This window comes from Phaseolus vulgaris, chromosome 3 (assembly GCF_051622355.1).
Source record: "Phaseolus vulgaris cultivar YP4 chromosome 3, ASM5162235v1, whole genome shotgun sequence".
NCBI lineage: Eukaryota > Viridiplantae > Streptophyta > Magnoliopsida > Fabales > Fabaceae > Phaseolus > Phaseolus vulgaris.
Genome location: NC_143500.1, coordinates 54,625,032 through 54,639,908, shown reverse-complemented (window position 1 = coordinate 54,639,908; position 14,877 = coordinate 54,625,032). Strand labels below are relative to the sequence as shown.

The 14,877-nt window shown below is 28.6% G+C and overlaps 1 protein-coding gene across 4 annotated transcripts; it reads right to left on the bottom strand.

The window, feature by feature from the left end:
* Positions 1-9,407: 9,407 nt before the first annotated feature.
* On the bottom strand, positions 9,408-13,590 carry LOC137808764 (peptidyl-prolyl cis-trans isomerase CYP40). 4 transcript variants are annotated; one of them, XM_068610034.1, is made up of 10 exons: positions 13,267-13,590; positions 12,886-13,152; positions 11,722-12,222; positions 11,412-11,499; positions 11,266-11,318; positions 11,065-11,169; positions 10,887-10,962; positions 10,506-10,543; positions 10,240-10,300; positions 9,408-9,718 (listed from the first exon to the last, which is right to left on the bottom strand). In XM_068610034.1, the coding sequence occupies exons 2-9, from the start codon at positions 13,054-13,056 to the stop codon at positions 10,247-10,249; spliced, it is 1,086 nt and encodes a 361-aa protein (XP_068466135.1). In that variant the 5' UTR covers positions 13,057-13,152; positions 13,267-13,590; the 3' UTR covers positions 9,408-9,718; positions 10,240-10,246. The 4 variants fall into 4 exon arrangements, with proteins under 4 accessions (XP_068466135.1, XP_068466134.1, XP_068466137.1 ...); XM_068610033.1 differs by having other exon boundaries at positions 13,271-13,577; XM_068610036.1 differs by having other exon boundaries at positions 13,390-13,577.
* Positions 13,591-14,877: the final 1,287 nt, after the last annotated feature.

Below are 14,877 nucleotides of genomic sequence, written 5' to 3'. Positions count from 1 at the left end.
TAGGAGTCTTCTTAATGAGTATATTAACTAATTATTGTGTATTAGTTAAACAATTTAAACATAATACTTTGATACTACTATAAGGGTTTTCTATATTATTATTTAAAAGATTAAATATGATTTCAATATATGAGAGAATTTTAATTTTAGTTCTTATAATATTTTATTATTTGTTTCTATAAAATTAAAAATATTTATTTACTATTTTTATAAAATAAATTAATGTTATTTTTAATTCACTAACTATTTTAAAAAAAGTTCTCTAAATAATTATAGTTTTCACATTAAAATAGATAAATAACATTTAATTTAGAGAATTTTTAAAAAATGTCACTCATTGACACGTTTATTTATCACAAAAGCTATTAACAAAGAAGGTTGCATAAAACTATATATAAAAAAAACAATTATTTCTAATTTATAGGGACCAAAAATAATTTCATTTGGAAGAACCAAAATCAAGTCACTCTTTATAAGACTAAAAATATATAATTATTTAATTATAGACTAATATACACGGTTGGATTTTGTAAAATTATAATTAAATTGATTTTTAATTACTTCACATACAAAATCATTTTCGTCGATATACATCAATATTAAATAAAAATAGTGAATAAATTTTACATGACAAACGTATAAATATGTTTTTTTCTCTATAACTATAACTTCCTAATGGAATAAAAAAAAAGCATAAGTAAATACAATTAATAACACAAGCAAGTTTTTTTTTTCTATCGTTACTTCTTAATGATGGTCTTAGTGTGTTTCAATTATAAATATAATTTATATTTTATAAAAAAATTTGGCAGTCTTAAGTAAAAAAAAAAAAAAACAGGGATATAGATCTTTCAATAAAGAATGGTGTGTAATGATTGAGAGATAAATAATTGATGTATAATATTTTTTTTCAATAAATCCAAATTATCTAATTAAATTATGGTTTATTATTTTTGTCATTATATTGTTATAAATTAAATAATTATATTTTAAATTTTAATCTTACATTATTTTTTTATGGAAGGAGTTTTTAATATTAAAGAGGACCAATAATATAACGAAGAACCAGTATTTCACTTAAAGTATTAGATATTATTGTATATTTTTATTTGGTAACATTTCAGGTATTCAAGTAAAATTTGTTGAGATATTTATTTAAAATTTTAGGAATTTATCACCATCGTATTTTTTAATTCTGTATTTGATTTAATTTAAAAAAAAATTATCAATACCTTTTTTATTAATAAATATTTATATAATTTTAAAAAATATTGTTAAAAACTAATCTTAATTAGATTCACGGAGAGAAAAAAAAGTAGTAAAAATGAAACGAATATGATAATTAATTGAATAAGTGGGAATTGGAGTAGTAAAAAAGTAGAATCAATGTTATTTAAATTTAAATTACTCTCTGATATAATAAATTCATGAAAATTGGCGCTGGAAAACCGGTTTCATGATTAGTCTATATTATTAATAAAAAAATTATAAAATAATTTTTAAATTATATATAATTCTTAGTTAACAGGTTTTATCTTTTATTATTTTATATTTTAAATTAATTTTTATTAATCTTTTAAAAATTAATTTAGAATTTAAAATAAAAATATAGATAACTAATTTAGATACTAATTTAAAAAATATTTTATAATTTTTTATTAATAATAAAATTTATTTAGACATTAATAATTTTTTAGTGTCTAAATTAATATTTAATTTAGTTAATATAATAATTAATTTAGTTAATATAATAATTAATTATTTTTTAATTTAAATTTAGTTGTTATTTTTTTATTTTCTTGTAGTGAAATAATACTGATTTATTTACAAATTTTTCTATAATTTTGAGTGCTACTTACGAATTTCAATCATACATGAAATCGTTTTTGTTATAGTAATTGGTGTTGCAGGTTTTATAAACACATAAAATTACACCTTAATATCAGTTCTCCTTCTCCTTTCATACCTAAAATACAATGAATAGAATTAGACATGATTGTTTATGAGAAGAGCTTCTGATATTATACTTGTATCCATTGGTGTGATTAGAAACATGATCATTCATGTGATGAATTCCACTCATCAGTCATTTAGTTTTGGCTCATAAAGTTGTTGAACCCCGTGACAATGTGACTATGGTTTGGATATTTATTCTAATTCATGGGATACATAAGCTAAGCAATCATATTCTGAGTTCATGCATGACACAGACACAGAGTTCCAACTTTGAATTCGAATTTAGTAGGGCCATAGAGAAAGAACCAAATCCATTTCGTTGTTTTCTTAAATTCCAAATTTTCCCCAACCACAAACAGTCAAACACATCTTCATCTAAACCAAAAATATGAGGAGCAAGTGTTTTTGAGGCCAGCTAATAGGTGGTCCCTTCTTGTGAATGTATGCAGAACTTGAAGGTTTCAATGCATCAGAAGTAAGTGTATTAGAAAACCAGCAAATTATCACAACACCACTGTTTCATACCCGACCAACCCATCCAAAGCTTTACATGGATTTGATGCTTCCAAAGCACGATTATGCTGATAGCAAGATTACACCAATACTTTTATTTTTACATCAATCTATCATCTATTTGGAGTACAATCCCAAAGGGAAATCCAAACAGTTGAACAATACCACAAGATTCCACTTCTGTCATTTTCAGATGTTTAGCTACCGTTTATCTTAGCCATGAATTAGTGAGATCAAGACAGAGGATTGTTTACAATTCAAGCTGTTCAATTTCTTCCTCCACTATCCATCAAACCATCAAATACAATCTTTATTATTATTAAGAATATAAATATTATACTGGTTGGTCCATACGACCCATTCGAAGTTCACTATTTAATCGAAGTCGATCGAGACCATCATACCTCAACAGAAGATTGATGAACTAATTAGAGATTAAGTATTAGATAGTGTATTTTTAGTTACATATTAAATCCTTAATCAGGTTCAATATTAAACGACCTACAATAATTATTTAAACGAGCACAAATTTCAAAAGATCAAGTATGTAATCATCTAGTACTAAATACTGAGTGTATTCGACACTTGATTTGAGTGTTGGAGTATCTTTTACAGATACAATCCGAACATAAAGTTCACAGAAAGAACGAGAATTACAGAAATTAGTTTGAAAGAAAAAAGTGAAGTGCGAGTCGACTGACCGACCAAGAAGGGATTCAATAGTTCTGTTATTCCAACCTGTTAAAAATACAATTATATTCACTTCTTTTAACCATGTGATGAACACAACATATAAGTTTTTCTAGCAGAAGAAGTTCTGAAACTACAAAATGAATTCGGGGAGATTGTGATTAGTGATATAAAAGTGTGTGAATATCTAGAATTAGTGCCTGTACTGTGAAGATATCTGAATGCTTAGTGTGTTACTAACATGATTTTCAGTATAGAAAACTGGAGAAGAAATGTCTGATTTCAATTAAATTGAAATTGCTGGTATTCAGTATCTGCACAATGGACAGTAATTGGTATTGTTGTTTAATCATCTGAGTTCATAAAAGAAACATTAAGAATTTAAACCTGATAGCATTTAGCAGTATAATAATGGTTCCAACCTGCAGGGATAAACTTGAGTTCTTCTACTTTCCCGAAAATCTATATAATGCATAAAGTATAAGGCCAAATTGTGAGTCTCAACATTCCACTACCAGTAGTAGATAGTACCTGTTTTACTGATTTCAATTATCACTTTCCTTTTCATCATTTGTTTCTGATATTTTACAGAACAGCAGCCTTTCAGTGCCTTCTCAATCAATGCCTTTGGGATGTTGGCAATCACAGTGGAAGAGACTCTAATTACTTTGTAATTTGATTCTCTTTTACGATCGTGATTTTAAGTTTAACTCAATCCCATAAAACTGACTCATAAGATTGAGGTTTGCACCCACTTATATATAATGAAAGACTCTAATTTCTAGTCGATGTGAGATCTCTAACACACCCCTAATATCGAAAGTGACAGCAAATATTCTTTAGGATAGTTCGAAATGACTCTGATAAGTGAACTTTAAGCCTAATAAAATCTCATAAAACCGACTTATAGGGTTGAGGTTTGCATCCAATTATATACAATAAAAGGCTCTAATCTCTAGTTGACGTGGGATCTCCAACATATATTATTAAACTTCATAAAATCATATTTATACACTTAAATTATGATAGTTAAATAAACTCTTGTTATAATAGATTAAAAATAATTTTAATATCTGAACTTTAAATTTAATTTAATTTTATAAAATTAATTTATAATGTGAAATTTATACTTCATTATAATAAAATATTTTTATTTGAATGAATATTGAATATAACTGTTTTAAGATACCAGAAAGTTTAGGCTTTGATTTGTGTATTCTCATAAAAAGAAGCTAGAAATCCTTGAGAAACGGATCTCTATGTTTGTCCAGAAATTAATAACACTTTTAGTCATTGCAGTTGTACACCCAGCAAAGGATAATCATTACCACACACCTCTCTATTTTATACTACTTTTTTCTCATTTTTTTCTCTCTTTCTTTTTTGTTAGATTACTTTTCACAATATATATATAAATTAGAAGAATTGTCATATATTATTATTCATTTTATAAATAGTGAGAGAATCATGTAATTATTATTTATAAATACAAATATTTTATTTCTTGATTTATCTAATTGAATCTAGAAATATTATTATATGAATTGAGGACAACAAATCAATATTGATTTGTCTTGTCTATCTTTAGGAAAATTAATTAATATAATTAAGGAGAAAATATTTAGTGACTTAGAAACTTAAGTTAAAACTTTTAAAATTTTAAAATAGAAACTAATTTTTTTTATTTTTAAAATTATTTCTAATTTAGTTATTATATCAACTAATTTTTTTCTAAAATTGATTTTTTTTAAATAAAGTTTCCTATATTATTTGTATTTCAAGGTGTGATTTTATATGAAAAGTAACTCTTCTTATATGATAGGACTACTCTCATATCTCATAGGAAAATACATAGTCTCATAAGGATTTTCTATTCTAAATAGAATAATATATTATAAAAATCAAACAAATTTTTATAACCTATCTCTTTTCAAGCTATGTTCTTCATGTGGAAGACTTTCTTATATTATGTTTACATTTTTATATTCTTTAATTTTTTTGTTTGTTTTGAAGATGGTTCTCTAAGTTCTTCATCAATTGAAGACTTATCATAACATACTATACTCAAATATCTTAATCATATTGTAAAAAAATAGCCACAACATTACTTAAACACATGAAACAAAAAGTCCACAACTTAACGTATTAATCCAAGAAAAAATCACAAAAAAACTCTTAATTATTGCACTATACCATTATAATTAAGAATGGTCAAATAAGTGTGACAGTTATAATGAGCTTGGATAGATGATTTTAAGATGATAATTTACTTTTTTAAAAGAATTTAAAATTATTTATAATAAAATATGTTGTTCAGCCAAATAATCTAAAAAATTGAAGTTTTAAATTTATTTATTTATCTAATACAAAAAATTGCCTTCTACTGTTTTTTTTTTTTTTTTTTTGCTTTAAAAGCAAACTCCTCATCTCTGTGACAAAGAACCATGAGTGACTTGAAAAATAAGAGTCATTTTTTTAAAAATGTTTTCAACTAATATTTTTAAAATAAAAATGAAATCCCCCAAAATAAGGATATTAGAGATGATCCGATCCATATAACATGGATTCTGACATGGAAAGAACACTATAACATGTGTAATCTTAAAAAATAAAATGTAGGACAAGTAGCCACGTATAATTATTTAATTTTAAATTCATAATAAAAAAAATATATGTATTCAAAATTATCTATAAACAATGTTACTTAAATATAACAATCTAAAGATATTGTCATCTAATACAAAATTAATATAACTCATCTATTTAAAATTCAAAAAGTGGAAAGAGATATAATTTATTTAAGATTCACATTTCTTCTATCTATTTTTCATTCACAATATAAAATCAAATTTTATATAGTTCTAAAAGTCAAAAATATTTGTGTTAATACTTTTTAATGTTTGCTGGAAAGAGTATAAATACTAAAACAATTATTTTCTCCAAAGATTCATATTAAATATCATATGACGTGTATGGTCACGTAGACGTCTAAAATTTATTTGCGCGTGTTAAATTATATTTGTATTTATTTCTATTTTACTCTACAAAAAAAAGTTGGTAATTGTAAACTTAAAAGTAGGTGGCAAATAGCAGAAACATTGCGCTAAATGATCCAAACTTTTTAAAGAAAATAAAAAATGGTCAATTTATAGATGAAAAAGAGAGCGGCAAATAGTAAAATTGTTGGGCAACCAAATCGGCCCAGGCTCTTCAAAATATCGGTGCCTTTATAAAAAAATTGGCAGAGTGTTTATTCTTACACCTCCATAGTTTTTTTGTAACCCTCTTATAGGCTAAAAGATCATTTAATTCTAAATGAAATTATATTTTAAATTATAGAATTTGAAAGGTATTTTCAAATAAAAATAATTTTGGAAATTTATAATGTATTTTTCTAAAAGCGTATTTTAAAATTATAAAATCCAGAAAATATCTTTCAGATTTTACAATATAAAATGTATTATTTTTTGTCTGCGTGGTTTAAGATTATTTAATTTTTTCATTAAAGCAATGGTCATTTCACTGACTCTAATTTTTGTTAAGGGTATAATGGTCATTTGGTTGACTCTATAGTTTTTTTAAGGATATAATGGTCATTTCATTGACTCTATGAAGGTTCAGTACGAATTGGGCGACGTGGCATGGAATTGTTGGGTCTAAACGGACCGCCCTAAATGCTCTCAAAAAAACATAAACTCACTAGATGAGGTGTGTATATAAAAAACGCGTGTCACTATCAAATGTTAGGCCCAATGAATTGGCCTAGATTAAAGAAATAATGGTAATGGGAATAACAAATATGAGGCAATTGCTTCCTGCACCCGACGAAATTTTCAAAATTCAACTATGCCCTTGTCTTCTTTAGTTTGAAAAGCTGTGAAGGTTTCTTTGGAAAAGCTGTGATGGTGGTGCTTTGAGTTGGCTTTCTTCTTTGGTGGTGCTTTGAGTTGCGTAGGAGGTGGATTTACAGTGGTGGTGGACGGGGTCGTTTGCACTTTGACATTGTTGTGAGGTAAGAACCGATTTAAGTTTTTTTATCGCATTTTGTTCAAGCTCAGGTAGTGGCGGATACCGATATCCGGAAGTCTTCTTTTAACCTTACGGATGTAAGCGTCCGTAAGTCAATAACATTTTCTGCACCATATTACTGCATTACGGATATCATTATCCAAAATTTCGTTTTGTATTATGGATTTAAATATCCGTAGTTGTATTTTGAATTATGGATATCCATATCATAGTTGACTATTTTCCGCAAGCTATAATTCTGAACAAAAATATCCGCAAGTCACTTACCTTGTCTTCTCCGACGTTCGCTCCGAACTTCCTTTCCGTTCAAGGACTTCTTCGTCATCGCAGCTGATGGTCTATCGCCGAAATCAAACAGAACGAAAAGGCTTGTTGTGCTTCCCTGTGAAAACCAAGAGGAAGATGGTGCAGATGAGTTGCGACTGTGGATTGGGTGGATAAGTGAAGGTTGGGTGCAGGTCTCTAATTCACCTTCATCACTTGACCTAATTTAAAATTTATTAAGAACACTTTTGTCTTTTCAAGTCTATGATCAATTGCGAGTTTGAAATGATCAGGGAGAATCTGCCCAAATATGAAGGGGCCTAAAAACAAAGGTCCAAATTTTGGAATAAACCGAAGATGTAAAAAAGCCATATGAAAAAGGATGGGCCCCACATGAATAAAGAAAGTATGGAAATTGGGGGCCCACGTGTACTATCCTAGGTGAATTAAAAGGCCATGAATGGTTGAACATAGAGAATGCATGCATGGTGAGAGAAAAGACGAATCATGGTACATAAAGCAATCATGATTTGCATAATCTCCATGCACACCAAAACGCAAAACCTCAGACTACAACAAAGGTGTTGCAGCCCCTGCACCATAATTCTCTATTGTTTTCTCTAAAACCTTAAATTCTACATCTTAAACCTTAACCATGCTAACCACTGTCTAATGCAAACGAAAAAAAACATATGTATACATGCAGTGGCCACCAATTCGGTTAGCAATAGAATTTATTGTAAAAACGAGAAAAAGAAAAAAAATTAAAATTAAAATGGATTAAGACAAAATAATAGAGAAAAACACACCATTTATAATGAAGAATAAATGAATATATAGAGATTCGTTACTTTAGAAAGTTTCTCAATATAAGAACTAAAGTAAAAGATGTTTTAGATTCTCAAATATGAACTCATAAAGATAATTTTATTTAATATTTTAATAAATGGAGGAGACTCGCTTACGTAATAAAAAGAAAAATTGGACAAGAAATCAAAGAAACAAAAAAATTAAGTTAATTTTATTAATCAATAATTAATTTTACTAAACATGATAATACATGATATTCCCTAAAACTAGGAAGTATATCTGAATAATTCTTTGAATTTAGGAAAGTAGTAATGACTTATGGTGTCTATCTTGCTTTCCAAAAGACACTAGATGGCTTTTAAAAGGTTGAAGGGTCAAGAGTTAACCTAACCATGTGTCCTTAAAAGTGATATATGATAATTTAGAAGCTCCTAAAATTACTTCTCACTTCCAAATTTTATTTTATGAAGTTGAGTTGCACATAGAAACACTTAGTAAAAATACTCATTCTTGTTTCTTGACTTATTCAAATGTATTATACACCCAACAAGTCTTTTAATTAAAAAAAAATAATTCCACTAACATTTAGAATTTTCACAAATTATTCTAGTTTCAATTTGTACATTTATTTTCAAACATCGACTTATGCAACCAAAATACGTAAAATCAATGTAAAATTTGTCCTTATGTTTATTGAGAAAATCAAATTTCTGTTAACAAACGTAAATTTTATTCTCTCATACCACGGTTGATTTATCGAAATTAAGTTATTTTATATAATATTTATTTTCACTCAGAATAAAAATTATTTATTTAGATTAAAAATATCTCTTAAATAATTTCTCATGGAAAACATTATTAAAATTAAGTATGCACCCTTCAGATTTCTCATTGTCCTACATCCTAAAATCAAATTTAGCTCTTAACCATTTGAAATGGGAGTTTAAAGTCATGAATTTATGTAAATTAAATCAAATTTTTGTTCACACATCTAGTATAGGAACCATCTCTCGTTAAATGAGGTTCTCATTTTGCTTAGTGAATCAATTTGAGAGATTTCATTAAAAGAATATCACTAATTAGATCTTAAACAATAATGGTGTATGACAAATTAGTTATTTATAGGCTAAAATACAAAAAAAATGTATTTAAAATTCAGTATTGGTTATATTGATACTAATATTTAATTCTAATCAATAAATGAGCTACATAAGAGCTTCAGTGTAAGACTCGAATAACAAATATCAAAATCATATACCTGTTCCATCAGCTATTTTAACTGCATTTCAATGATGACCACCCAATAAAATGTAATTTGTAAGAGAAAAGGTTGACAAAATTGTTGGATAAAATTTCCATATGTAACAATCCCAATGCTTATATCCACTTTATTTCATCCAAGCCTGAACCTTTTGCCATATGTATATGCTGCAATAATCTGATTGTTTTCCTCACCCTGAAAAGAGAAGGTATGATTTACTATGTAACACAGATACTGACATTGATAGATACTAACATTGATATGACACAGACACGAAGATACGCATAATCTCTAAAATGTAAGACACGAAGATACGAATCTATATATTATATAATTATGAATTATATAAATTCATAATAAAGATTTATATGCACAAGTATATTTCAACTTTTTTTTAGCAGAAAGATGTTTTCATTGACTAATTCAAAAGAATTTATTTCTTATTTTTATAATCATAATAAAAACTTATATAATAAGTTTGAGATTTTAAAAAATTAATGTATTTTTTCTTTTTAAAATTGTGATAGAACCGGTCTCCAATACAACGGACACAACATTTAATAGGCGTATCCAAGCTTCATAGATGGCTTATGAACTGTTCATTCGAACTAAATAATTAGATAATCAATCTATCTGCAATTATGCATCAGCAATTGTAATGACATGAATTTCAATTCATGGTAATTTATCTGTTTAGCTGAGAGATGAAAACATACCAGAGTGTTATTGGAACATCTTGCTATATGCTTTTTTCTCTAGGTCATGCCTATCAGCTATCTGCAAGAACACATATTTCAGATTTTGCAACCACTATATAATGCTTGTTCAAACAGTTTGTTACAGATTAAAAAAAAGTGATTTTTTTCAAGTAAAATAATTTAGTGATTATTTTGAAGTTATTTAAAAAACCAAAAGCTAATTCACGTTTGTAAAAGTGATTCTTCAAAGAAAAACAAAGCTGTAAAAATGGATCCCTACTAACCTTCCTCCTAGCAGCAGCAAGTTCCTTTTTGATTCCAGCTGAAAATAGCAAGATATCAATTATGCTTCAGGAAACTTTAGATTACTGAAGTAGCAGAACTGCACTATAAATTTAAGTAAAAATTTCCATATAAAATCACACACATCATTATCAGTTCTTTGTAAAATGGCCCTTATATTCATTTAGCTTTAATTTCTAACTCTATATTTAACTCTTCTCATCATCTGGATAGTAATCTTCATCTTGTATCTTTTAAAAGGTTAGATCCTAAGAACATGTGAATCTGTCTCTGGATATTGCATCAATAGCTTGACTAAAATAAACAAAAAATTCAGTAGATGACACAAAGGCCAGATCCAAAAATGTATGTTCACAACTAACCATCATTTGGCTCCAAGGTCAGTGCCTTCTTAAAGCTTTCAACTGCAGCATCAATGTCATGGAGTGCCATATATGCCTGGTAAATTGGAAGTAACATATTTACCAGAGTTAAAAGCATAATAAAGGGTTACAAAAGCTCCAAACTTTTGAGAGGAAGCCCTTCAAGTACAATACCAACCTGTCCTTGGCGAAACAAAGCTTTAGCATTGTTGTCTCCCTCACGCATTGCAAATTCTGTATCCAACAATGCTCCTTTAATGTCCCCTAGTTTCAATTTTGAAGCCTTGAAATAATGACATAACAAACAAATAGATGGAAAATAGAAAATTTAGTTAATATGGCAACAGAAATCAAATGAATATAATAACACCCAACTTACAGAGCTGTTTGTGAAAATCTGAGACTTGGTTTTTCTCAATCCTGAACTTATCTCTGCAAAGGCATATATACCATAATGCATTATTGTGATCAAAGTAACAGCATTGCACAATTAAGCTAAGGAAATAGTAGATAAGGGCAGCATACCCTCATCAATGCCTTCCTTCTCCCAACAAATATCCAGGTAGCGTAAAGCTTTCCTATACTTCCTTAGAGCCATTTTGTAGTCTTGTTTCTGCCAGAAAAAAAGAAAGATCATTTTATTTTCTTGCTACTGAGAATCACAGGAAAAGGGAGACAAACAACTACAGCAAAAATAAGCACTCAAAAACTATGAACTGACAGAAAAATTATTTCATTGACATCTCAGAAAATCAATATAACTTTTTTCAGGTCAGGGTATGGATTAATACATCAGAACAATAATCTGAGATGGAGCATGGGAAAGCAGCAATACCCTGTAATGATCATTGCCAAAAGTTTTGATTGAGTCCACAGATTTCATCCACCAGTCAAGTTCAGAAGGGCTCTCATCAAGGTCTGCTGGCCAATCAGGATAGGTGTCTCCATCTTTGAAGAAGTTAGATATTCCATCATCATCCCCTTCAGGAATTTCTCCAGAATCCACAATTTTAACATCAAGAATGGGACGATCATCCTCCCCGGTCACAACATGCTCAATTGATCGAACCACTCCCATTCCTTTAACTACTTTTCCAAATACAACATGCTTACCGTCTAGATGGGAAGTTCGAGTAGTAGTGATGAAAAACTGTGACCCATTTGTATTGGGACCAGAGTTTGCCATTGATAACATCCCTTTTCTTTCATGCTTCAACTCAAAATTTTCATCTTCAAACTTATGTCCGTATATAGATTCTCCTCCAGTACCATCTCCAGCAGATATATCACCTCCTTGAATCATGAACCCTTTAACAACACGATGAAAGCAAGATCCCTGAAAATACAACACAACATAACACAATTTCAGAATTTCACCTCTGAACTAATATCAGATTTATCTCTTGGATCATATTGTGTTAGCAATTGCCAATTATTACACAACAAGTTGACGAATATTTTCAAACAGAAATAATTTATGGAATTTCAAAAGCAATCCCCCCTGGAAAAAAAAACAAAACTTTAGATTGAATAAACAGCATCAACCCCAACATCGATACATGTAAAAGAATCCTTTTGTAGGAAAAAAAATTGAATGACTACAATGAAAGAATAAAGGACATAACCGTCTTTTCAGAACTCTTCGTCCAAAAGTGATGAAATAAAAAGCAGCTTCAAATTCAACCCTTGGATTACTACAAAGTTCAGATCTTAGAGCAGCTAAAATTCTCAAAATCATCAAGATACGGCGATGAAAGGGGAGCTACAAAAGACGCAGCCAATGTTCCAAATCGAAATATCAAGTTTTGAACGGCCCAGTTACACTCTAATGACAAAAAACAAATATAATTTCTTTCATTCAAATAGCATATAGAAGAATTCATGAAGAGGGGCATAACCCATTTCACAAACAAGGTTAAAAAAGCAATCTTTGAGAGGTGAAAAGGAAGAATTGAATAGACATAGAAGAAGGGTATATGGATAAAGTAAAAAAAAAGACCTTGAAATGAAGGGGCACCCCAGTATTTGGACCAATGCCTTTCTCACCAGTGCAGAGAGCTCTGAAGTTCTCTGCAGTTTTGGGAGTAACATCATCGTAAAGCTCCACCACTATCCTTCCTTCTAGCTCCTCCCCTATGCCGATGTCCAAGAAGCACCTTCCTCTCCCCATGTCTCTCTGCAGGATGTGGTTCACTGTGATGTTGGCTGGGTTGAAGTAGAATGCTTGCAAGACCTTCTAGACTCTTCTCTGATGTCACTCTTCAATCTTCAATCAGCAACAAACAGAGTGTGAAAAAAAAGGGCAAAAATAATTACTGGGAAAAATAATCACAATAATTGAAGAAACAAAAGTAAAAAAAAAAAAGACCCTCATTCTCACTCACTCAACCCTGGTGCTCTTTCACAGCACAAGCCTGGCTTCACAGCAGCATCAACTTTCAAAAGCAATAAAAATTAAATTTTGATTTATTTTTGTATTAATTTATTAAATAAATTTATTTACTTGTGTGTCTGTCTGAAAGTAGCATTGTATGGGAACTAGGTAAGGTGTTTGCATTGTTTTCTCAGATCTTGATTGCCAAATTTGGATATATGTAGGGTCGGAAGAGTAAAGGGTAATTTTTAACCAGAATGGATACTCTTTCTCTTCTCTTTGCTTTTTGTTCTTTTTTGAAATGAAAGAGAGACACTAATTAATCTTTTCAAATATAGAATCTATTTAAGGGCTTAATCTTTCTTTATTCAACTTTTATACCATATAGACATAATAATTCAATGTTTAACCACTTCAAGAAACATGGGTACTAGGATTACAGTGTGGGGACGCACCGCCATGTAACTCAATGTAAAAAAAAAGTATGAGACAAGACCACATTTAATCCTCGTACCCCCAATAAGTCCATTCTCTTTCTGTTATTTTTTTTAACTTCTTCTATAGGATTTTTATACTAAATATTTTCATTTATTGTGTATTTTTAAGTTTATAAATTTAAATTTTACTTCACTATCTATCTTAATATATAATAATATGTTTATTTGTTGTAAATAATTTAAGTTTTTTAATTGTTATATTTTTTATTTCTATAAAATATTTGAATTTGTAATTAAATTATTGTTAATGGTTTTTGTCATGATTTTAACTTTTTGTTTTTTAAATTTGTGTAGATGAACTTCTAGATTCATAAACTTACTTTACGTATTAGTTAGTAAGTTTTATGTTTCAATTTTAACTGAGTAAATATGAATAATGTCGTAAGGAATAAGTCTATACCGTACCAAACGGTTTAATCACTCGATTTTAGTAGTCTAACGATCGTATCAAAATATATTAAAGGTGTTCAATAAATGACATTAATGAAAAACATGGAAACTCCTTACGCAGCATAATCATGCCCCACTAAATTGGAGGAATAAGCTAATTAGTTGCTATAGTGACTAAATTAAAGGATCATTTTAGAGACTAAAAAAAATGTTGGTTTATAAATAGTTTCTATTATTGTTAGATAGTTTCTTGTAGTGATTGAGTTAGTGAAAGATATTAATTTATTACAGATATTCTCCAAATATACCAACATATCTCCCTTTAAATCAATGATCAAAATACCTCCCTATAAATCAGGGATAATGCTAGGAATCAGTTAATACTGATATCCTACGGATTGTCTATTAGAACAAATGTTTATGACTAAATACTATAAATAAACATTCTACAAAGGTGTAAGATATGCTTTAATCAATTTTCACTATCCAGTCCTAATACAAATTACTTACTTGCTCGTCGGAGTAACTTTTTCAGATTAGCCCGATCACTAGCAATTAAATAAGGAGTTTTGAAGTGAGAAGCGAGGAGACAACCAATACATAAGCAATTGTACAAGCAATTCCATATATTATCTAAACTCATTTTATCTATACAATTGCAAAGTGAATCCGCATGGTTACTAATAAAAGCAATAAGTAATAATTTATATATAAATAAAATACATGGATT